Consider the following 22,270-nt stretch of genomic DNA (forward strand, 5'->3'; position numbering starts at 1 on the left):
AGCTCATGGGAGGGCTGGCTCCCAGGATGTAAGGGACAGGAGTCAAGGGTTTCTAGTCACAGTTTTTATCTCTCTCTATCTTTCTCTCTCTTTTTTTTCTTTTTTTGGCTTTTTCTAGGGCCGCATGTGTGGCATATGGAGATTCCCAGGCTAGGGGTCGAATCAGAGCTGTAACCAGCAGCCTATACCAGAGCCACAGCAACGCTGGATCCGAGCCTTGTCTGTGACCTACACCACAGCTCACGGCAATGCCAGATCCTTAACCCACTGAGTAAGGCCAGGGGTCGAACCTGCAACTTCATGGTTCCTAGTCGGATTCGTTAACCGCTGAGCCATGATGGGAACTCCAGTCACAGCTTTTAGCTTTCTAGCATCTCTGTGCTTCGGTTCCTTCCTGTACATGGTGAGGACCTCAGCTCCTGTGCTTCCTGCCACCCAGTGGGGTTGTGAGATGGAGATTAAGTGAAAACCTTTGAAAAGTTAACATGTTAAGCTATTGTGAGTTGTTACTTGAGTTATAATAACTGCTGGCCCATGTGGACTCTGGCTGGAGTCAGCCAGCCCAGGTTTTCTTCTTAAATTGGCTTCTCAAGAGCAGTGTTGAGGCAGGCTGCCTGTCTCTCTCTCTTTCTGTGTGTGTGTGTGTGTGTTTAGGGCCTCACTTAGGGAGTATGGAGGTTCCCAGGCTAGGGGTTGAATTGAAGCTGCAGCTGCCAGCCTACGCCAGAGCCACAGCAGCTCATCATCCGAGCCGAGTCTGTGACCTGCAACGCCGGATCTTTAACCCACTGACTGAGACCAGGGGTCGAACTTGCATCCTCATGGATACTAGTCAGGTTCGTTACCACTGAGCCGTGGTGGGAACTCCCTGCTCGTCTCTTTCCAAACCTTTGAGTTTCCCCATTTGTGATCTGGTACAACTGTCCCTCTGTCAGGGCAGAGTCAACAAGGTCGGGTGCCCTGTCACTGTTGTTACATGCCCTGCACCTGCCTGTGGGGAGCTCTGTCTCCCCGAAGAGACATCTCTACCAACATCCTCTAAACTCTCCCTGGAGCTGTTCCCAGGGGTTGGTGCAGACCTGGGGCTCCTCCCCTGAGCAGGGGGCTCTGTGATGTCACAGTCTGCGCCTGGCTCCCGGAAGCCGAGTGCCACATCCTATGCTCAGGTGACTGTGTCACCTCACCAGGCCCTAGGTGAGAGGCTTGTAGGCAGTGGCTGGTGGTGTCCCTCTGCCAGTCATTCATGGAGCTGACAGAGCAGCTCTTTGGGGCTGTGTGAGTCTGAGTGTCTGTCTGAGTGCTGGGCACATGTGTGCTGGGGACATGTGTGACAGACTGGCATCTGTCCATTTGAAAGGAGGGTGCCACGTCCTGGATCTCAAAGCACAGGCTTCCCTCTGTCCTCCTCCTTCTCTGCTGCTGCTGGAACCTTTGAAACGTCCTCTCTGCCTTGAGCTGTGTTTCCTGGCCTGAGCCTGTGTCATGGAATTCTATGCGTGGGGGCCATGGCCAGGGAGCCAGGCCAGACCTCCTGTTACGGAGCGTTTCCCCGGGGCAGCCCAGAGGGTTGAACCGCTGGTCACACCTTCCCTTGGAGACCCGAGTCCCTGGTGTGATGTGAAGGACAGGAAGGCCTCTGTCCCTCCTCAGACCCCCGCCCGCTTCTCAGACCCCAACAGGGATCCAAAGGCAGAGTGACATTCGCTCATTAACAAATTTGTTTCTTTATTTGCCCAGCCACTGCTTTGACCAGACACCACACTAGGTGAGAGAGATGGGGTGAGCTGCCCTCACAGGGCTTGCTTTCTAGTGGGGAGGATGGCCATCCTGTGCACTTCAAATGGGCACTTGTGTGGGATGCAGATTACACCTCAGTAATTCTGCTCCGGGAAGCCAAGTGCCACAGGGACACAAAACAGAGTTGTGTGTGCTCCCTGTTGGAAAGGAATTGGTGGGAGGGGACATTAAAAAAGCTTCTCTGAGAAAGTGATGTTAAAACCTGAACAGTGACCAGGCAGAAAGGAGCGAGGGGACAGGGTTGTAGGTAGTAGAAGGAGCTTGGGCTTTGGGGTCCCACAGACCAAAGTGTGAGCTTCAGCCCCACAGTTTATTAGCTCTGTCCTCACAAGTGATGACTTCCAGCGATGAGGCACTTGCTCTGTGCCAGGCACTGTGTCACATGTGTACATGTTTCAACTCATAATCCTCCCAATAACTCTTAAGAGGTAGATGGAATTACGATAACCATTGTGCAAGCATGGACAGATGCCAAGGGATTAAATCACCTGCCTGGGATCCTGGATCTGTCCCACTCTTGAACCTGTCTACTTAACCACCATATTATCAAGCCTGCCGAAGGAATGTGCCTTTGCAAGTCGTTCTTAAAGAACATGTGAGGAGCTCCAGGCTACTCTTTTTTCTTTTTCTTCCTTAGTTCCTTCCTCCTTCCTTCTCTTTCTCTCCCTTTCTTTCTTTCTTAAATGACCACACCTGCAGCTTATGGAAGTTCTCAGGCAAGGGATCGTATTAGAGCTGCAGCTGCAGGCCTACACACAGCCACAGCAATTCAGGATCCAAGCCACATCCATGATCCATGCTGCAGCTTGTGGCAACACTGGGTCCTTAACCCAGTGCTCGAGGGCAGGAAATCAAACCCACATCCTCATGGACACTCTACCAAGTTCTTAACCTGCTAAGCCACAACGGAAACTCCAGGCTTCCCCTTTTTCCTAATTTCCTAAGCATCAAGGCCTTGAAAGACTGAAGGCTGGTCCCAACATCTGCCCTCCTTCCCTCCCACTCCCCCTGCCCATCAGCCCAGCTGTCTCTAATAGGCCTTCTTGCCGCTTTGCCTTTTCCCTCCACTTTCTTTTTTTTGGTCCTTTTAGGGCCCCACCCGAGGCACATGGAGGTTCCCAGGCTAGGGGTCAAATCAGAGCTACAGCTTCTGGCCTACACCAGAGCCACAGCAACACGAATCCAAGCCACGTCTGTGACCTACACCACAGCTCATGGCAATGCCCGATCCTTAACCCACTGAGCAAGACCAGGGATCAAACCTGTGTCCTCATTTGTTTCCGCTGAACCACGACGGGAACATCTCCCTCCACTCTTTAGGGGGCATATTTTTCAATCCCTTCTTGATCCCCAAAGAAGTTTACATTTTCAGGTTTTAAATGTTTATTTAGGACAGCATATTTTAACTAGAAAGCTAGAAATTCAAACTGTAAGAAAAATCACTTGGAGCACAAAGCCCCTTTAATAGGGCCCCCTCCTCCACTCAGCCTGACTCCCTGTGCCCTCCATTCCAGGTCTGGCACACTCAGCACTTCCAAGTAACCCATCCACCTGGATAACCTTGCTGTATTTTTGGTGTGTTTGAAGCAGCCCCAAAGCTGGCTGCAAACTCCTTGGAATGAAACAGTGTTTCTTGGGCAAATGTTGCAGGGCAGTTAGTCGCCCTTGATGGTGGGTTTGAATCAGTGGGAGAGAGGGATGCAAGGGGTGTTGAGAGCCAGCAAGAAAGGCGATGAGAAGGACTTGGTGGTGTTGCTGGGTTCCGGTGCACATCTGCCCTTGGTTTTAGGAACAGACGTGATGCTGCTCGAGGACTACACGTCTGACGACAACCCTCCCTCGCACTGCACTTGCCCACCCAAGAGGAGGAGCTCGGTGACATTCGAGGATGAAGTGGAACAAGTCAAAGGTTGGTTTCTGTCACTGACGCCTTTAGGAAAACAGGGGAAACCAAAGGATCTTCGGAAAATTCCTTGGCTCCACCTGCCTCCACCCAACCAGGGCCCCACCTTCGCCCACCCCGATGTCGCTCCCGACCCTGCCAGTCTCACTGGAGTTCTTAGGTTTCCCAGCATCTAAGGCTAGGCAAGCAGTGGCCATGGTGCTGTACGTAGACACACACACACAGCCACATAGCTACACACACGCATGGCCACGCACAGAGGTATACACACAGACACGTACACACACAGCCACACACACGGCTCCACCCACATACACACACAACCCACATACCAGTTCCAGTCTCCCTCCCTCAGGAAGTTGCCTGACTGGATAAAAGTTTCTGAGCCCTCTGTAGTTTCCTCTCCTTTATGGGTTAAGTGTGGTTATAAATCTGAACGTGTCCTTCGGAGCCTCGGCTTCCTCACGTGGAAGACGGAAGCTGCGCCCCACGAGCGCCCTGCTCCAGCGGCGCTGAGGGCCGCCATCTTGAGTGTCTGTTGCCCAGAAGCTGGTGAGAGGAGTGCGTTCGGCTGTAGTCCTCCGACATTTTTCTGCCCCACCTGTTCTGAATTCACCCCTCGGCACACATGTTGCCTCTGGAACTTGGGGTCTGGTTTCCCATCCAGACGGGCTGATCCGAGGAGTGACCAAGGAGCCATCAGGCTGCCTATAGGTGTAAGACTCTCTTTGCCTCTGAATCCCACTGTATGAGGACAGCCACTCGCATGGCTGGGTGTGTGTGTGGTGGAGGAGTCCGGGATCTGTAAGACATGCATTCTTCAGAAGTGCCGAGTATGAAAATAAATACGGGCTGGGTCAGAGCCTTAGGTTCATAATTAGTCCTATCTCTCTAGCACCCCTTCCTGATTCCAGATGAATGGTCATGGGTGTCAGGGAGGCAGATGGCAAATCGTCTGCTTCACTGGCAAAGAGGATTCAAGAACAGAGCTTGGACCAGCAGCCTCATGGGCTTTATGATATATTACTCTCATATTTAAAAAAAAATTTATTACAGTTGATTTACAGTGTTCTGTCAATTTCTGCTGTACTGCAAAGTGACCCAGTTATATATATGTGTGTGTGTGTATGTATGTATATATATATATATATATATATACTTTTTCTCACATTATCCTCCATCATATTCCATCACAAGTGACTAGATATAGTTCCCTGTGCTACATAGCAGGACCTCATTGCTTATCCACTCCAGATGCTATAGTTTGCATCTACTAACCGCAAACTCCCAATCCATCCCACTCCTAACCTCTCTCCTGTGGCAACCACAAGTCTGTTTTCCACGTCCATGAGTTTGTTTCTTTTCTGTAGATTCATTTGTGCCATTTATTAGATTCCAGATATAAGTGATATCATACTGTATTTGTCTTTCTCTTTCTGACTTCACTTAGTATGAGAGTCTCTTGGTACAACCGCTATGGAAAACAGTACTCCCATATTTTAAAGAAATGGATTGAAATCCTTAATCTAGCGAGCCCATACAGGGCCAAGCTTGCTCCATCAAGCCAACTGTTAGGGGACAGCAATTCCAAAGGCACCTTTCTGCAGGCAGGAAGGAGAGTGGGCACGTTTAAGATGCACCGTCCTCCTGCCAATGAGTGACAGGGCAGGGAGGGGCCACGTGGGCCCCCCCCCAGCTCTTTCCCTCTTGGAGAGTAGGATGGAAGTTGCCTACTGCAGAAAACTTGAAAAGTAGGGGATACACCTTTCCCCCCAAGATGTCAGGAGGAAATAAGCAACGAGGTTAATAGTCATAAGGCCCTGGGTATGAAATTGAAGGCCCCCTCCCATTTGTGCCCCATTGTTAGGGGGTAGTAATCCTGGGGGAACCGTTAATGAGCCTCCAGTCCTGAGGGTCTCCATGTGGCTCTGGGGAATCTCTGACCAAGAGTGGAGGGGCAGAGACAACATTCAGGTTTGTGGACATTTACAGCCATAGCTACTCCAGGGAGCAGAAAGATCAGAGAACTCTTTCAACCATGTAAACATTTGAATATCCTTCCTAGTATTTATTAAGCCTTTTCTACAAGCCAGGCCTAAGCTGGCATCTTAGGAAGAACTGTTTCATTATCATGGTAACCCCCTAAAGTAATGGCTATGCCACGATCTTCTCATTACAGATGAGGGAGCTGAGGTTAGATACATAGCCTCTAAGATTTCCCAGAGAGTAAGTTAAGATACTCCCCTCCCAGGCCAGTCCCAGAATGGCCATGGTCCTGGCCCCGCTCTAACTGTTTTTCTCCCTTCTCTCTCAGAAGCTGCCAGGAACCCTATTCTTCATGTGCGAGCCGACGTGCATAAGTCCTTGGACAGTTACGCAGCCAGCCTGGCCAAAGCCATCGAGGCTGAAGCCAAAATCAACTTATTTGGGGAGGAGGCTTTGCCTGGGGTCTTGCTGGCGGCACGGACGGTGCCAGGGGCTGGCTTTGGGAGTCGCCGGGGCAGCAGAACTCTGGCGAGTCAGAGGCTGCAGCTGCAGAGCATCGACGAGGGGAACATTTTAGCTGCAGAACAGAGATGAGGGCCTCCCCGCAGGATGCCCATTCCCGTCTGGGCCGGGGCCCTGGGAGCAACATCTGGTCTTCAGTCATCAGACGAAAAACCTCTGAACACGACGTCTGTGAGTGACTTCGGTGTCTGTTGTGAGACCCCACCAGGCTTCTCGTGGGCCCCAGTGACGAGACCAGAGGCACCTAGAGCATAAAGAAAAGCAGGTGGAGGTGTGGTTGTGACTTTGTGGGAGGCGGGGCTGAGAGGGGGACTGGTGAGCACGGCCGGGAGGAAACTACCATGTGGGTCACTTCCTCTTCTTCACAACCTGTGTCCTGGGAGTCCAGCCACGCACTGTCCCAAGGCCTCAGGCGAGCCCTTCCTGATGCACTTTGGAGGACGGCACTTCCATGTAGTGGGTCTGGGCCATGTGGGGCCGTCACTTCTGCACTAAACGGTCCCCAGAAGAGAATCCAGCAGCAGAGCACCCCAGATCCATTTGCCACACCCTGTGTCCTGGTTATGACTTTGCCTTTGGTGGAGACACCTGCTGGTGCTAGAGGGGACAGGCCAGGGGCCCGGGGGATGTTGTTGCTGAGAACAAGGCCCATCGTGTCCGCCTCCCTGTGGGCTGATTCTTTGATGTTTCAAAAGCAGGGAGAAACCACTGTAAAAGACAGGAGAGAGGCGCAGATACCAGGTGTTTCATTTCTAGTTTTTAAAAAACAATCCACTTGGTTAGGACGCACCATGATCTTACTGAGCCCGAATGGGGCCACAGGGCCACGTGCTGCTGGGAAATAGAGATACTGTTGGAATCCTGTCACATAGGAAAACCTTGTGGAATAGATTCTGTTTGATTGACCATTTAGATTAGCTGGCTGCCAGGTGCACAGGGAGTGCTCCCGTAGGCAGCAGCTACTAGTTCCCTGCCCTGGGCAGTTTGAGACAAGAGAGACTTGGAGTGAGCAACCTGCCTTCTGGCCTGGCTCTGCCTTACCTTATCCTTTGGGACTTCTGTCACCTCTAGGAATCTGGGAAATGAGATAAGGGATTGGAGAGTTGGATTGAATGGTTGCCAGGATCATTTCTAACTCTGGTCTTTGATGTTTTTGAATTTGTAGCTTAGGGGAAAAAAAAAAAAGGCATCCCATGGACTAACATTTGCACAGTTTTTGTGTGTGGCTTCTCATGTGTGTGTGTGGGGGGGTGGGCTGGTCCAGTTGGTCTATTACGAGCATGTCCTGACACAGTGCCAACCAGCAAGACACATAAATGGGGCCAGAGGGCGCCTCCTCGAGGTGAAAGGGGAGCTGTGGATTATGGTTCATATGCTGGATCTTCCCCGCCTCCCGTGAGTCAGGATGGCAGTTGAAGTGGGGGCTTGGAGTCAGGTCTGTGCTGACTGGAACCACCTGTGCCTGCCCTTCAGCCTGAATGATTAAATCAGCCAAGTGCAGGACCTTCCCCACCTTCAGAATTCCAGGTGATTGGCAAAGGGTAGATTCCAAGATCCAGCTGCGTCTGCTATGGGGGCAGCTGTTCCAGAAAGTGAATTACCTTTGCAGTGTTCTTTGGGGTCTAGCTAGCTCTTGGTGAGGCAGTGTCTCTACTGTGTGGCTGGTCCCCTATGTGCAGTTTACAAAAGACTTTCCTGAGACCTGGAGGCTTGCTAACCTTCCCAGTGATCATCTGATCATCAACAACCCCTGTGGGTCAGCTGGGTGCCAGGCACTGGTCGGATTCTGGATGAGAGTGGGAAGAAGCAGGTGGCTTTTCCAGAGGAGCAGAGGGCAGTTTCACCTGTGGGTTCTGCTGATAAGATGTGCCGATCAGGGAGTTCCTTTTGTGGCTCAGTGGGTTAAGAACCTAACGAGTATCCATGAAGATGCCGGTTTGATTGCTGGCCTTGCTCAGTGGGTTAAGGATCTGGCACTGCAGCAAGCATAGGTGTAAGTCACAGATGTGGGCTCGAATCTGGCATTGCTGTGGCGGTGATGTAGGTTGGCAGCTGCAGCTCTGATTCGACAGCTAGCCTAGGGACTTCCATATGCTGCAGGTGCAGTCCTAAAAAGAAAAAAGAAAAAGAAAAAAAGATGTGTAGATCAGTCAGACTCTGCTCTCACTCCTGGGTGGCATGCCTAAATCTGAGGGCATTTATGTTCCCTGTGTGTGATTTTTTTTTTTTCCCCTAGCACTTGTCCTTGTCTAGTTTCTAAAGGGGCTATATTCCTGAGCATCTAGTGTGCACTGAGGTGGAACAGGGCAGAGAGACCTTTACAGGCAAGTTAGAGTAACTCACGATGGCCCCCAGGCTAGGCCTTTTTGAGTGCCGCAAAGTGGCTTGCAACCCAAGGGTTGGAGAGTACTTCCCCTGGACTGTAGTTGGCTGGGCTCTAGGGAATGAGTCCTGGGACCCACCAGGTTCCCACTGGCTGATCCCAGACTAGCTGGGATACACTGGGATTTAATCTAAGCTAATCTAAAAGTACAAAAGCGTTCTCTGTGTTTCCCCTTTTCCGCTGAGGTCTGTTCATTTATTCATCTACCATGCATCACATCTATGTGCAAAGCATTGTAAACATTGGTTACTACTTGATTACTAACACTGGCTCTGTGAGTAGTAACAGTGTTTTCACTCTAACTTAGGGAGAGACCTGGAGGCGACTGAGGCTAAATAGCAAAGTCAGGTAATGATTATTGAAAGAACTGCGGGCTCCAGAGGGAGGTGATTATTTCCAAGTAGAGGAGTTGGAGGCAGCTCCGTGCAGAAGGTGACTGTTGGCACCAAACCTTGGAGGATGTCTGGCAGCTAGAACTATATTTTGCATATTCAGGAATTCAGTTTCCTTGATACGGCCTGAGTGGAAAAAGAAGAGCAAGAAGGAGGTGGGTGAGGAGAGGAGGACATCACCCAGTGCACTGAGAGGCATTTTTTTACTGGCACACGGAAGTTCCTGAGCCAGGGATCAAACCCGTGCCACAACAGTAACCAGAGCTGCTGCAGTGACAACACTGGATCCTCAACTTGCTATGCCACGGGAGAACTCCTGAGAGGCATTTTTTTTTTGGTCTTTTTTTGGTCTTTTTTTTTGCTATTTCTTGGGCCGCTCCCATGGCATATGGAGGTTCCCAGGCTAGGGGTCAAATCGGAGCTGTAGCCACCGGCCTACGCCAGAGCCACAGCAACGCAGGATCCGAGCCGCGTCTGCAACCTACACCACAGCTCACGGCAACGCCGAATCGTTAACCCACTGAGCAAGGGCAGGGACCGAACCCGCAACCTCATGGTTCCTAGTCGGATTCTTTAACCACTGCGCCACGACAGGAACTCCCTGAGAGGCATTTTTGAGGATACCTGTCCTTAGCACAGAAGGTCAAAACCCCAGCTTCCTTCACTGAAGCCAGGCCGTTAGCTTTATTCTGCTGTGCAGGGGCAGCCGGAGGCCTTCCTGAGGGGGCCGCTTGGACAGTGGCAGGTAGGACATTTGGCCACTCGTTCACTTAAAAATCTAGTCCTGTTGTCTGGCTTTGAGAACCGTTTTAGGACAGTTGCCCATCTCCGCTTCTTTCATGGGATTGCCATTTGACCAGGTCCTCATACTCTCCCCTAGATAGCAGGTTTGGGGGCTAGTGTGACCCAGAAGGCACTAGAGTCTCACACCACACCACAGAGCACACAGCTCAAACACCCCTTTGCCTTTTCCCAGGCCAGATGCACCAAAGTGAAGTTCAGGGCCTTAGGCACTAGGTGGCAGCAGTGTGGCTGTGATGCCACTGGCAGTTCCTGGAGGCAAAGGGCTAAGGATAAACCTAAAGGCTTGTTTGCTTCTGGCTTAGAGCTCTTACTCTGAACTCCTGGCCTCTACTGCAGTCCTCGGCCTTTAAAGGACCACCCAGCCAGCTTGCTTACAAGTGTGACCCCATTCAGGGTCACAGGTACTGCCACTGCTCAGCTCTGTCATCTTAAGCAAATCCCTGCTGTAGAAGGAGGGTTGAGGAATGTAAGACAAGGGCCATCTGGTGCTAACGTCAAAGTTTGATTCTCATTTAAGGAGCTGCTAGGTAGTCTCTGAGCGGCCAGCGAGACTAACTCAGGTATTTGCAATAGGCCAAGGACGTTTAGGGTGGACAGGAAAGGGGGGAAAAGTGCTTTGATATAATGAGAGACCCTATTAGCCTGTTCAGATTTAACTAGATGAGTTTATCTCTGTCCTGACAGTTGGTCCCTGAAATCCTTGCAGATTAGACAGATCTCTAGATGGACCACAGGGTATAGTCATGACAGGGGCTCATCTGTGAGCCCCAGCTATCTCCAGTCTGGAAGGAACTGTGGAAGTGATGTAGCTACAAAAGGGTGAGGCACTGATACGTACTGAGTGCCTACTGCGTAACTGACCTGCTGAGACATCTGAGTGCCTGTCTTGTGCATTGGTTAGGCATTTCTAAGTGCTTTCTCTCATTGCCCATCTGTGCAAATGTGGTATCATGGGGACTGTGCAGGCTTGGGTCCCATGCTGCTATCTATTAGCAGGCTGTCCGTGGGCCACTTACTTATTCTGTATTGCTTTTCTCATCTATAAAATGAACTTTGTAATCTGTTTCTAAGTGGAGACATGGACTCCAGGGGGGGCCTCCCTCTTAGGTGATGATGTGGATTCAAGCATCCAGCCCAGTATCTGGGGCAGAGTTGATGCTGAGCCACTGCTCTCTCTTCTCCATGCAGTCAGTGGGTGTATTATTCCTGCTTTACAGGGCTCGCTATGACAAGAAGTGAGCATCTGGAAAAGATAACTGTTATCCTAGATAAGAGGTATTGAAGGTGGTTGCCATGGGGATTGTCATGTTTGCTGTATAGCACAAAGGGACGTGGTGGGAAAGAGGACAGCAGTAGAGAGGAGGGAGGAAAGGCAGTAGCATTTGGAACTAAGGAGCAAAACTTTTCTGAAAGTTACTGGTTAGTGAAGACGATGGCGCCCAGGGCTGGTGTGGTGTCTGGAATTAAAGCACAAGCTCAGCTTCGACCTCCCTTACAGTCCAGAAAGGGTGCTCTCCCAGAGATGACCTGTAGTGACAGTGACTCCTAGGGTCACAGGCTCTCTGATCCTCCAAGCCCCCGAGGGAAGAGGAGGTGTAGGATCAAGAGGCCATGCCACCGCCCACAGCATACAGAGTCCCTGCTGAGTCCCAGGGGAGAGAAGGAAAATCATAATTTTCACCCTGAAGCAAAGGAAAATGGCTGTGAGCACAGTCAAATGTGACCACAGATGGAGCAAAGCCAGACCGTCCTTCTGGGTTGGGGAGAGGAACACATGGAATCCAGGGAGGCCTAGAGAAGTGAAGGGACCTGCCCAATGTCTCAAAGCCAGTCAGCGCTGGAATGCCAGGTCTTGGCCATGCGACTGAGAGAAGGAAAGAGCCAGCTTTGCAGCTGGAGGAGGATGAGGGATAGTTCACAGTTGTCATAGTTAGAAGAATAGGGCAGCAGGGCTTTATTAGGTAGGTAGGTAGAAGTACTGTAAACCCAAGGAGTTTGCAAGATTGGAATATGGCTTGCCAGACCTCTAAAAAACTGCAGGCCTAAGGAAAGTGATTGGATTCACTGGAAAGAATTCAAAGCATAAACTCAAATCTGCATAAGATTACCAAGAGCACAGTTCTGCTCAGTGTTATTTTTAGGAGAACAAAATACAAAAAGCTGTTCCTTTCCCTCAGAAAGTGTTTTCCTAAGCAGTATTAATAGCTTAGAAATTAGAAGCCACTCGTTTCTCCTTCTGACAACACCATTTTGAAGTATCACTCATCACAGGAGAGTCAGGCCTGCGTGGAGGAAAAGACAGTTTTAGGGTGGCTCACAGGCCTGGGCAGGCAGGGCTGCCGCCTGTTTGGCTGGAAATCGGTCTGCGATGTGGACATCTTAAGGGACAGAGTCCTGTGCTGTGTTCTGATAACGGACCCCTGGAAGCACAAGTGGTTAAAAACCAGCCTTCAAAATGAAGACAAACTAATCCCGAAATACAGTTCACCTGAAGTATTTGGATGTTTCTTAAAGATTAAAAAATGCTTAGGATTATTATAAATCAATATTTACAAACAAGTGTATTAAGAATAGTTTTGTTTCCCTGATTAAATATCTGGTTTTGGGATGTGTACAGCTGTGGAAACTGAATCTGTACTTGAACTTGTGGACTGTGTACTTCTGGGGTGTCTCCCCCTTTACACCTCACCCCTGTTTTCCGCAGACACATCCGGTCTCCAGCCTCCCTCCCTTTGGGCAGTAAGAGGCCAACTGTTGCAGAGTTGTGGTGTGGGGATGTCCATCCCACTATCACCTGGTATGTCCATGTGTTTTTTCACAGACGCCCCCAAGACAATTAGATTAATAGAATATTGTTCAGTGACTTCCAGCATGACCAGGAAATGCACCACCAACACCATTAACCCAGAGTTTTTAAAGGAGGATTAATGAACAGCAGTGCTCTCAGTAGGTCCATCTCATACCAAAACTCAAAGCGTGGGTGGTAGATTGTCAGAGACTCAGAACAACCTCAAGGCACAGAGCCCTTCACCTTTATCTGACCATGCACCTGCCACCACGAAGGCCATGGTCATTTTTCTGAGGAGGTATGGGCACCAGGGTCCAGTGGGGATCCCCCCCGCAATACACACTGAATCATGGGAGCAGCCAGGACTTATCAATTCTGCTTCTGTAGAATGTTTTCTGTCTTTGCTGCCTCATTGACTGCTTGTCTGGACTGCCCTGCTCCTTTGTAACATACAACACCAGAACTACAAAATTGCTAAAAAATAGGGAGCCTAATTCCCTGGGCAAATACTTTAATATTTGGGGTCTTAAAAAAATAAGTTTTAGGAGTTCCTGTTGTGGCACAGTGGAAACGAATCCGACTAGGAACCATGAGGTTGCAGGTTCGATCCCTGGCCTTGCTCACTGGGTTAAGGATCCTGCGTGGCTGCAGCTGTCTGTGGCCGGCAGCTACAGCTCCGATTTGACCCCTAGCCTGGCAACCTTCCATATGCCTTGCATGCGGCCCTAAAAAGACCAAAAAAAAAAAAAAAAGTTTTAGAGCAATTTTAGTTTCCTGGCAAAATTGGGCAAAAAGTTCAGAATCCCCCCACTCCCACCTGCCCAGCCTTCCCCACTATCAACATTCAGCACTGGAGTGAACAAATGCTATTTTGATTTTTTCCAGTTGCTTTTCTTGCCAAGGAGTTATCTCCCCCTTGACTCCATTGAGTCCTCCAGCCTGTTCTGTCAGTCTTCTAGCACTTCTCTACAGCATAACACTGTTACTGTTTTCCTACAGTGGAAGACACAGTGTGCTATTGTTTGCTTCAGTGGTCTCTTCGGTTATTCTGTAAAGCCCTAAAACCTCTGTGGTTTCATGTGGTCCTAACACAGCCCCTGGGAGGTAGCTGGTGCAAATGAGATTACCTCCATTTTTGGGAGGAGAAAACAAGCCCACAGAAGTCAGGTGGCTTGAGCAGGTCACATAACCATTTGGGAACCAGAAGCTAAGACCCTGGCACTTTTTGGAAATCAGGTAGTTGCCCTGTTTGGGTAAGTCTCTCACTCCTTTCCCTTTAGCCATTTAGCATCTTCTTAATATGGATATATATGTGTCCTGCCTGGGGTAAGAGCTAGATGTTGAGGTCCAAATGCAGTTACCAGGCCAACTTAAGAGTTATTTTCCCTCTATCCCAAAACAGCCTGTCTTCTCTCAGCAGTAGGTGACCCTGGGCTTGCTGCATCTTCTTGGGAGGAGCATCCCTGGTCTCCATAGGGGAGATGCTTTGCCTGGCCACAGCTCTGAGTCTGCTCGGGGCCCAGCCAGAGAGAGCAGCATGGCAGTTTAGGAGACAGGAGGGAGAATGACCGAAGGGTTAAGTCTGCAGGGGCAGCGTCAGGTCATAACCCATAAGATACAGACCTGGGTGTAGATGGCTTAAGTCGAGTGAAGGGGGACACCAGAGGTGAGGAAAACCAGGAACTAGAAGACTGAACGGTCAACAGCTTTTAGATGAAATCTAGACATTGGAGCTGGGAAGGCCAGAAGCCAGAGGTCTCGGAACTAGCTTGTGCTAATGTGGTATGTGAATGTCCATGATGCTCTGGGATTGCTCGAAGTCTAACTCCTATACATGGGGAATGAGGGACCACTAATCATGAGGGACGATGACCAGAGGTGGAGGTAAAGTACTTTAGAAGGAGAAATGAAAACAAAGCTCCTCTATGTGATTCGGTCACACAGAAGTCAAAACAGAAAAGGTTATTAAATCTAGAAAAGAATAGAGAAAGAATCTTTTTACAAGGAAAGATTTAGAAAACGTGGGTCAAGGTAGCAAAGCATTTAAACAAAAAGCCAAATTCAGGATATCTTAAAACAACCAAATTCTTTAATTAGAAAGCAACAAACATGCAAATGGCAAGTGTAGAAATTTATTTGAACCAACATTTTCACTATAATGAAAATTACTCAACATTGATCCAAGCTCCCACATCTGAAGGTTAGGGAAAATATTGCACTTTGCATTTTCTAGCACTCCTCATACACGGCAAAAAGTTTTTAAAACATTTTGCTAGTTTTGTATTACACACGCTCCCAAATTCATGCACACAATCATTTCAAATCAATGTTAGGTTATCCCCCCAAAAGGGAAAAACTCCAAAAAAAACCCATAACCTTTAAAATTGCACTAAAGCTCTGTAAAGGAAAAAATATAATAAATGTCTTATACAAATTTCAGAACATCTAAGTGCTTGCCAATAAGAGTTGATTATTCCTCATCCTCATTTTCATTCTCCTGACCAGAGCCTTCCGATCTGTCACCCTCTAGTCGGTCTGGAAAACACAGATATGAGACAGAAAGAAACACCTTTAATATTACAATTAAATAATTTTCAGTGCCTTTTACTTAAAATTAACTAGAATTTATGTAATTCCACACAGCATCATGTAAAAGTCAATTCACAGCTGTGTGTAGGTAAGTTATTTTTTTTTGGGGGGGGGGGCCTCTAGAAACAAAAGACTAAAGGAAATTCAGCATTATTAACTTTGAGTATTCATAACTTAAAAGATATGAAAATTATTAAAAAAAAAAAAAAAGCCAAACCCTAAAGATCTTGATATTTTGTGGTCTACAGCAGTGGTTTTCAAACTGTTCCTTGGCACCTAGGAGCCCAAGGAGGTGTATCAGGCGTCACCAAGGGGAGTTTGAGGGAAGCTGTGTGAGAGAACCTGGGGACCATTCATGAGGGTCTGTGTATTTCTGTTTATAAAAATATTTCTTAAACATCTGCTGTGTTCCAGGAGACAATGGTGACCAAAATAGTCACAGTCTCTGACCTCAAGGAGCTTATCTAGACTGAACACTCAAGTGCGCATATAATTACAACCTGGCAGGCGGGCACAGCATGTCCTCTCGAGTTTCCTGATTTACACTTGGTGTTCCTCTGCTTGGGACACTTTCACCCAGTTCTTCGGCTATAAAGGTTCTGCTTACTCATCGCCATACAACCGTTATCCCCCTTTGTGAAACTCTTCCTAGACTTTTTACAGCACCAACTGGCAGAATTATAAACTAACTCCTTCATTCACATTCCAGAATATTTTACCTGTACAAAGATGATTCTAATTGCTATAATGGTTAGACTGCAAATCTTCTTGCAGCCTAGTCTGAGCTCTTGGGAGAGGAGTTTTTTTTTTTTTTTCCTTCTTCTTTTATGGTTGCACCCACAGCAATGTAAATTCCCAGGCCAGGAACTGAATCCCAGCCACAGCTACAGCAACGCCAGATCCTTTGACCCACTGCACCACAGTGGGAACGCCTAGGAGTTATCTCTTTTTATCTTTATTGCCTCAGAACCTATTACAAGATGGTCAGTGAAAGTTTACCAATAGGGAGTTCCTGTTGCGGCTCAGCGGAAATGAATCTGACTAGTGCCCATGAAGATGTAGGTTAGATCCTTGATCTCGCTCAGTGGGTTGGGGATCTGGCATTGCTGTAAGCTGTGGTGTAGGCCAGCAGCTATAGCTTTGATTCCCCTGGGAACTTCCGTGTGCCGTGGGTACTACACTCAAAAGCAAAATAAATAAGCAAACAGTTACCAGATAAATGAATATAAGTTTTACTAAGAAAATATACATTACATTAGCTTATGTAAAAAAGGCAACAGTATCAAATCTCTACCACCACTAAGATGGAAACCTTTCTGCTACAGAAACATTCCTCCAAGGTAACCTGGGGGAAAAAAGATTAGACCTAGGGGATGTTCAATCCCACTTTCAATACCAAGAGAAGACTGAATCCTGAGATTTTATTTATTATCTACAGAAGCTTAAACACTTGCACTGCTTCTAGGTCAGTGACACCTTTGTACAGAATGGACTGGATGTTTAATCATCCATGTGAATTAACAGATAAATCCTCGCTATGCTGATTCCATTTTGATGTCAAACTAATGAGCTATGTATGTGCATGTGACCTGTAACCCGAATTACATAAATTGTAGTTATTATTTTGGGTCTCACCTGCAGCATGTGGAAGTTCCCAGGCCAGGAACCAAATCTGTGCCACAGCAGCGACCTGAGCTGCTGCAGTGACAATGCCAGATCCTTAACCTGATGTGCCACAAGGGAACTTCAAATTTTAGCTGTTATTATATAAAAAGTATTCAATACATATTTGTAAGACAAATGAACACAAAAGATTACAACAGACCTTCACAGATCTATGGAATCTCAACACAGTGGAAGACTTTCTGATCAATAAAGGGCTATTTAAGGGATGTTAGTAGAAAAGAGATTATACTGTTTTTATTGTGTGATACACTTCTATAAGAGAACAAAACATGACGATGCTATTCTGCTTAACTAGAGTATCATGGGTAGGATACAAATGATGATATTTAACACACCTATTCTGTCATATTAGTGGAGCATGAGGAAGCAGTACCAGCCTTTCTCGAAATGTGCAAGGTTCCCCGAGTTCTTTTTGGTTGTCGCACTATGAACGAAGCTGGGGAAGTGGAGGGTTAAAAAATGTCACGGCTTTCAAATCAGGGAGAATTAGAATTCTCAGGAGTATAAAAGCAAGCGATAAGGAGTCAGGTGAGGGCCTGGAGTCTCTTACAGAGGGCACAGAATGACTGACAGTGGCTGCTGGAATGAAGAAGAGGGCAGAACATTTGTTCTTACATCCTTCTCACTTAACTGCTACAGAGTCATTTCTCTCAGGATATAAACCCAATTTCTAAGAATAAATTAAATGAATCTTTTGTTCACAGAGTGCTACTGAGGTAGTAAAACTGCAGAGCAGTTCAACGTTTCACAAATCTCTGGTTGGCAAACATAGACCATGGAGGTCTGAGGAACACTGTGTTCTTATAAATGAAACCTAGAAATAAGAATCGCTTCTATATCCACTGTTTTCAAAAGTAGACAACACCAAACTGCTTTTGTAAATAAGGTTTACATTTGTGGAAAGGTTCCTTTTATTCTCTGTTAGAAATATTTCTTTAAGAAATTATTTTTTTTTACCAGGGAAGATAAGATATGAAGAGAAAATAAGGTTGCTGGGAGGGTGGGGGCAGGAGGGGGAGGGAACAGGGAAATCTGAAAAAAATTTTCCAAAGGAAACCTGTGTTCCACCAAAAAGAATCTAACACTCATTGTTACCTAGAGGTTTGATACTAGAGCTTCGCTCATTCATTCATTCAATCATTCACCCACCCATTTGTTCCTCAAACATCTACTGGGTACCTATCTTATGCTAGGTACTTGTCTAGCAGGTAGATATCCAGCTGTGAATAAGACAAACTAGGTCTCGGTTCTTAATGAGCTCACTTTCTAGAGGAGAAAAATAGAAAACTAATGTGTTCTCTTTCAATCTGTGTAACAAGACAACAAATGAAGAAATGAAGTTAGAATAAGACAAAGAAAACAGACATTGCCCAGAAAGTGACAGAGTAAAAAGGAGGGTGTGAGAAGGCCTATGAAGCAACTTCATAGTGGATGACTAGGGGAGACCTTTCTCAGGAGGTGACACTGGAGCTGAGACCTCAATTGTGTGTTCAATTATTAGGGAAGCTGGGGGACAACTTTAAGCTTTTTAGGCAGAGAAAACAGCCAGTGAAAAGGTCCTGAATATGCTAACAAGCTTCACAAGTCCAAGGAGGAGAAAAGTAGCCGTTTATGGATGAAATGTGGTAAGCTCAGGGACTCAGAAGCTGGCAGGTCAAGGTCATGCAGGACCTTGCGTGCAGACCTACATCTTGTAGACCAGAGTATGAAGCCTGAGTTTTATCTTAGGAGCCATGGGGAACCCCTGACAATTTTAAACAGGAATGACATCTATATTTTAAAGAAGGGGGTCAGCAAACTATGGCCCCTGAGCAAATCCACTCACTGCCTATTTCTGTAAATAATAAAGTTTTATTAGAACAGAGCCATGCCCTTCACCTATGTATTATCTATGGCTTCTCTGAACAACAATGTCAGAGATGAGTACAGAAACCACATGGCTCACAAAGCCTATTTCCTCTCTGGCCAATTAAAAAAAACAAAAAGTTTACTGACCCACATTTTAAAAAGATCCCTCCAGCTGCTATGTGGAAATCAGACTGTATGAAGGTAAGATGAGACGCAGGGAGACCAAGGGTAAATGGATATGATTATATTCTGGAGTAAAGCTACCGTAATTTACTGATGGAGTGAATTTACTGATGGATGACTTGGTAAGTGACTGTGAGCTCAATAGGATGTTAGGCTCTACAGATCAATCATGGACATGTGCCAAGGTCCAAAGGTATGAAGGGATGCTTCAGGGTTTTGTAAATAGTGTTAACACATCTGGACTCCATCCTAAGAGAATAGGGAGGCACAGGAGAACCTGAAGGCGAGAAACTGATGAGATTCTAACATATTCTAGAAGAGCTTAGAATATTTAACACATACAATTATCATCTCTCCAAAGCCTATCAAAGCTTCTGGGGATCTGAGAACTGCCTTTATCTCTCAAGACATTGCTTAGACTAAAAGTCCTTACTATAGCATTCTTGAAAATAATTTTGGTTCCTTTTTTAAAATGCAGAAGCTCAAACCCTATTCAGATAAAACAAATCAGAATCTTTAATGGATAGGAACCAAGTATTTATAATTTTAAAAGGGGAATTTGAAGTACACCCTTGATTAAAAATCACAGCTTTAACAGGAAGGAGCTGTCTAGTATCTATTCCCTGGACTTCTGAGGAAGCCTGGCAGAGTAATGGAGGGGCTGAAGTATTCTGTGGCTAACTGATGCTTCTTTGATCAAAGTCCACTAACTCTCCTTGAATATGCCTACATTACTGTACTTGGAATACAGGACAAAGAAGAAGACAGGAAAGGAATAGCTGACTCATCAAATAAAGATATCTTAAGGATAAAAGCAGCAGAAATACAAACTCTTGGGCCCTTTTTTTTCTTTTGGCCATGCCTAAAAGTTCCTGGGCAAGGGGCTAAACCTGTGCCACAGTAGCCGCCCAAGTCACTGCAGTGACAACACCAGATCCTTAACCCACTGCACCACAACAGAACTCCGTGGGTAGCTTTTCCTATCTAGTCTTTTACATAAGAGAAATAAGAGGGTGAGTTAAGCTGACTAAACCAACTAGAAATTGTCTCTTTTTGATTGCTGGTAAAAAACAGAAGAAAGGGAACCTTTATATTATAAAATATCTAATTCTAAAATCAAAGGACAGTAATAACTATTAACTAACAAACTGTTGCCACATTAGCACCCATTTAAAACAGATTCTTGCACAAATGGAAAGAAAATTAGTTTCCTCTGGAAAACTCAGGAAGAGTTTTTTTTTTTTTTTGTCTTTTTGCCATTTCTTGGGCCGCTCCCACGGCATAGGGAGGTTCCCGGGCTAGGGGTCGAATCAGAGCTGTAGCCGCCAGCCTACGCCAGAGCCACAGTAACGCAGGATCCGAGCCGTGTCTGCGACCCACACCACAGCTCACGGCAACGCCGGAACCTTGACCCACTGAGCAAGGGCAGGGATCGAACCCGCAACCTCATAGTTCCTAGTCGGATTTAACCACTGCGCCACGACAGGAACTCCAGGAAGAGTTCTTAACTCTTAAGAACAAGCAAATTTTAGTTTTCATAATCAGTGAATGTTTTTCTTGTTCTATAAAATGCTGCCTCAAATCTGAAATCCAAATGGATGAACTTTAAGGGTTACTGTAATTGAAGAAAACAGATCAAAAGATGTTACAGTGATTAATAACACGAGAACACAGAGAAGTACTGCACAAATATTTTGTTGGACTACTAACAGTGTTTACATTTTAGGTTTATTTTTTGTTTTGACCATTTGAAATTTTCACTCTTTCCTTGTCATAGGTTAATATTTACAATTTGAGGGTTATTTTCTCTCCAGCTCTATTACAGACCTAAGAGGCTTCTTTCAATTTCTCAGATGTACTACATCTCTCTCCTCCAGGACTTGGACGAATGCTACCTACTATTTACTCTGCCTGGAATACTTCTCTCTCCTTTCCCCACTCTGAGGAAGAGACATGCAGTCTGCTGCTTATTTAGACCTTAAGGATAAGTAGAAGTTACCCTAACAAAGAGTGAGGACCAGAGGGTACAGCATGATTATAAATATCCTGAGATGGGAAAGAGTTTGATGTACTCCCCAATTCAGAGAGCGCTAGAGTGGATGGAGTGGACAGAAAAGGAAAGCATGAACTAGAAAAGCAGTTTGAGAACAGCTCGTCCAGAGGCCTGCATGTCTTATCCATAACTTGAATATGTTCCCACAAGTGAAATTTATAGGTAAAAGCAGAGTAAACATTTGGAAGCTAGTTTCAAATTCAGGCTTTACCACTTATCAGTAGTGTGACTTGGGGTAAATTATTACAAATAATCTATTTTTGTAAAATGTTGGAGCTAAGAAGGGATAAATTTGAGAAATGACTAGTATCCTGCCTGATACAAGCACACTATAGATGGTGGTGGTTGTATTATTAAGTAATACCCAATATATGAAAAAATATGTGATACCAGTGAGGAATGATAAACATTAATTGTAATATATGCATTTTATGTATCTGTGGCATTGAACCTCACAGTTTTTTATCTAAAACAAAAAAATACTGAAAAAAACACTGAACTGTTTCAACCCTTTTGGTAGCATGTTACATTCATACATTCATTTTTGTCTGGGCTATGATTGATTTTGACTAACTCTACCATTAAGGGGTACTTACTATAACATATTTTAAGGTTTATGGTATGATCTTCCACTCTGAGAAGAAAAAGCACATTTGGTAAGTTTTCAAGCGACTTCATCTTTTCATTTTGACACTTTTCAATAAATTTGGCTCATGGGGATATAAATTACTAAGATCCAGAACTCACAGAACTCCTAGTTCAGAAGTTAAGCTGCCTTCATTTTGTAATTTATATAAATCCCTTTAAAGTAGATATTAAATAATAATAGTAATAATTTTTCAACTCTAATAATGACTTTATTAGCACACCCACAGCTCTTACCAGCTCGGATATGATTCAGTGAAGCCAACATCCTCAACATGAAAGAGGCTGGAACTGTAATGGTATTTCTTGTCTCTTCCAGCATGAGTTCATTTCGAGTTATAACCTATGAGGCAAGTTAAATAACCATGTTAAAGACCACAGAGTAACTGAACCTCTTCCTTAAACATTAGAACAGTGAAGAATCAGCAGGTCCTAGGAGGAATTACTTCATTCTTCATATATATCTATATATGTCTTAATACCCACCTTAAGGCTACTCAGTGCCAAATAATTTAACTTGCATTCAACGGAGTAAGATCAGAAAACACGACTCTTTCAACTGGCAGAAAAACAGGTGAAACTTTGAGGCTACTTAAAACATTCAAGAATTCAATTTATTTCTACTTATAATTTGTTTTCCAGAGCAGTCTACTTTGTGTCCACTTAGTATTTTCCCCTCTAGCAGGACTGA

At 46.1% G+C, this 22,270-nt stretch overlaps 2 protein-coding genes across 2 annotated transcripts in view; one reads left to right on the forward strand and one right to left on the reverse strand.

The window, feature by feature from the left end:
- Positions 1 to 7,380, forward strand: part of GPR161 (G protein-coupled receptor 161) — a 59,221-nt gene extending 51,841 nt beyond the window's left edge. Inside the window, exons 5-6 of the mRNA XM_047783994.1 lie at positions 3,587 to 3,706; positions 6,015 to 7,380. Coding sequence (XP_047639950.1) covers positions 3,587 to 3,706; positions 6,015 to 6,280 — 386 coding nt within the window. The 3' untranslated portion in view covers positions 6,281 to 7,380. The remainder of the gene's footprint in view (positions 1 to 3,586; positions 3,707 to 6,014) is intronic.
- A 7,262-nt stretch (positions 7,381 to 14,642) lies between these two features.
- The window catches only part of DCAF6 (DDB1 and CUL4 associated factor 6), a 165,152-nt gene continuing 157,524 nt past the window's right edge, over positions 14,643 to 22,270 (reverse strand). Inside the window, 2 exon segments of the mRNA XM_047783996.1 lie at positions 14,643 to 15,110; positions 21,817 to 21,922. Of these exon segments, the coding sequence (XP_047639952.1) occupies positions 15,046 to 15,110; positions 21,817 to 21,922 (171 nt within the window). The 3' untranslated portion in view covers positions 14,643 to 15,045.

Source organism: Phacochoerus africanus, chromosome 6, assembly GCF_016906955.1.
Source record: "Phacochoerus africanus isolate WHEZ1 chromosome 6, ROS_Pafr_v1, whole genome shotgun sequence".
In the NCBI taxonomy this organism is placed as follows: domain Eukaryota; kingdom Metazoa; phylum Chordata; class Mammalia; order Artiodactyla; family Suidae; genus Phacochoerus; species Phacochoerus africanus.